Source organism: Beauveria bassiana (assembly GCF_000280675.1).
Source record: "Beauveria bassiana ARSEF 2860 unplaced genomic scaffold BBA_S00228, whole genome shotgun sequence".
NCBI lineage: Eukaryota > Fungi > Ascomycota > Sordariomycetes > Hypocreales > Cordycipitaceae > Beauveria > Beauveria bassiana.
The window spans coordinates 1-1,092 of NW_007931057.1; the positions used below are offsets into that span (position 1 = coordinate 1).

At 55.9% G+C, this 1,092-nt stretch overlaps 1 protein-coding gene across 1 annotated transcript; it reads right to left on the minus strand.

Annotated features, from left to right (window-relative positions):
* Positions 1 to 19: 19 nt before the first annotated feature.
* Positions 20 to 1,052, minus strand: BBA_10366 (PDZ domain-containing protein; the record flags this gene model as incomplete). Its single annotated transcript, XM_008605461.1, has 3 exons — positions 20 to 87; positions 150 to 953; positions 1,010 to 1,052. The coding sequence occupies 3 exons, from the start codon at positions 1,050 to 1,052 to the stop codon at positions 20 to 22; spliced, it is 915 nt and encodes a 304-aa protein (XP_008603683.1).
* Positions 1,053 to 1,092: the final 40 nt, after the last annotated feature.

Below are 1,092 nucleotides of genomic sequence, written 5' to 3' on the forward strand. Positions count from 1 at the left end.
AGTGATCCCACTTGGAACATCAAGTCTGAGGACGGAAGTGCGGCGTCGATGAAGGCTCTCGAGATGCGCGCAGGTCACCACGACGGCCTGGCCCTTGTGAAGCAACTTCAGACGGTCAAGAAACCCCTCCAGACTGGAGACGGCTTGACCATTCAGGCTTTGGATGATCCAGCCAGGCTCGCCGTCGCCAATCAACATCGGCTCCGTGGACTCGGCCACATAGACGCCGCGAGCAGCCACAGACATGTTGACTGCTTGCACGTATGTTACATCATGGCAGAACAGGCCTCCCAACGATACAAGACGTTTTGGCATGATGTGGTGAAGATTGATGACGTCGATGATACCGAGAACTAGTTGCCCGCTTCGGAGCAAGCTCATAGAAACCTGGCCGTTCACATTCTCGTTGAATGCATCCTCGAGCTCGTCGAACTGGAGCGCGACAGCCCCATTCACCTCGAGAAGAATATCCCCTGGTAGAATCCTCCCGCACGACGGGCCGCCGACCAAAACTTTACTTGCGACGAGCAGCCCACCTGACGCCGTAATCTGCCGGCGAAGTCTTTCCTCCCAGCCCGAGTCCAGCCCTAAACCCTTGCACTCGTAGATTGGTTTCATCACAAACTGACACTGGATGTCACCTCGGTGCACGTCTTGACCTTGGCGTAGACGGCATAAGATTTGGAGAACGGGACCCGTCGGCAGAAGGAAGCATATCGCGCCATCTGTCCGCCTCCCCGAAACCATCCCCAGCACCAAGCCATCTTCACCCAACGCCGGGCTGCCGGATGACCCTCCGCTCAAGTTCATGTTGGCCATGTAATAGCTGATGTTGAAGTCACTGTAGGGTCCGTCGTACTGGGGGGCGTTGCGGTCTGTTCGGCTGATCGCGCCGTCGATGATGCTTGTGGCTTCGCCAGCATCGTTGCCGACCACAAGCACCGGCTGGCCAACTACACAAAACAGTCAGACTTCCTTCGTGCTGTGCCGTACACTAGCTGTAAATTACCGGATGCGCCACCTGAGCTGAGACTTAGACCGTCTATCTTCATATTTCGAATGCTTTCCGGGTCGTACTTGAGAAAGGCAAAA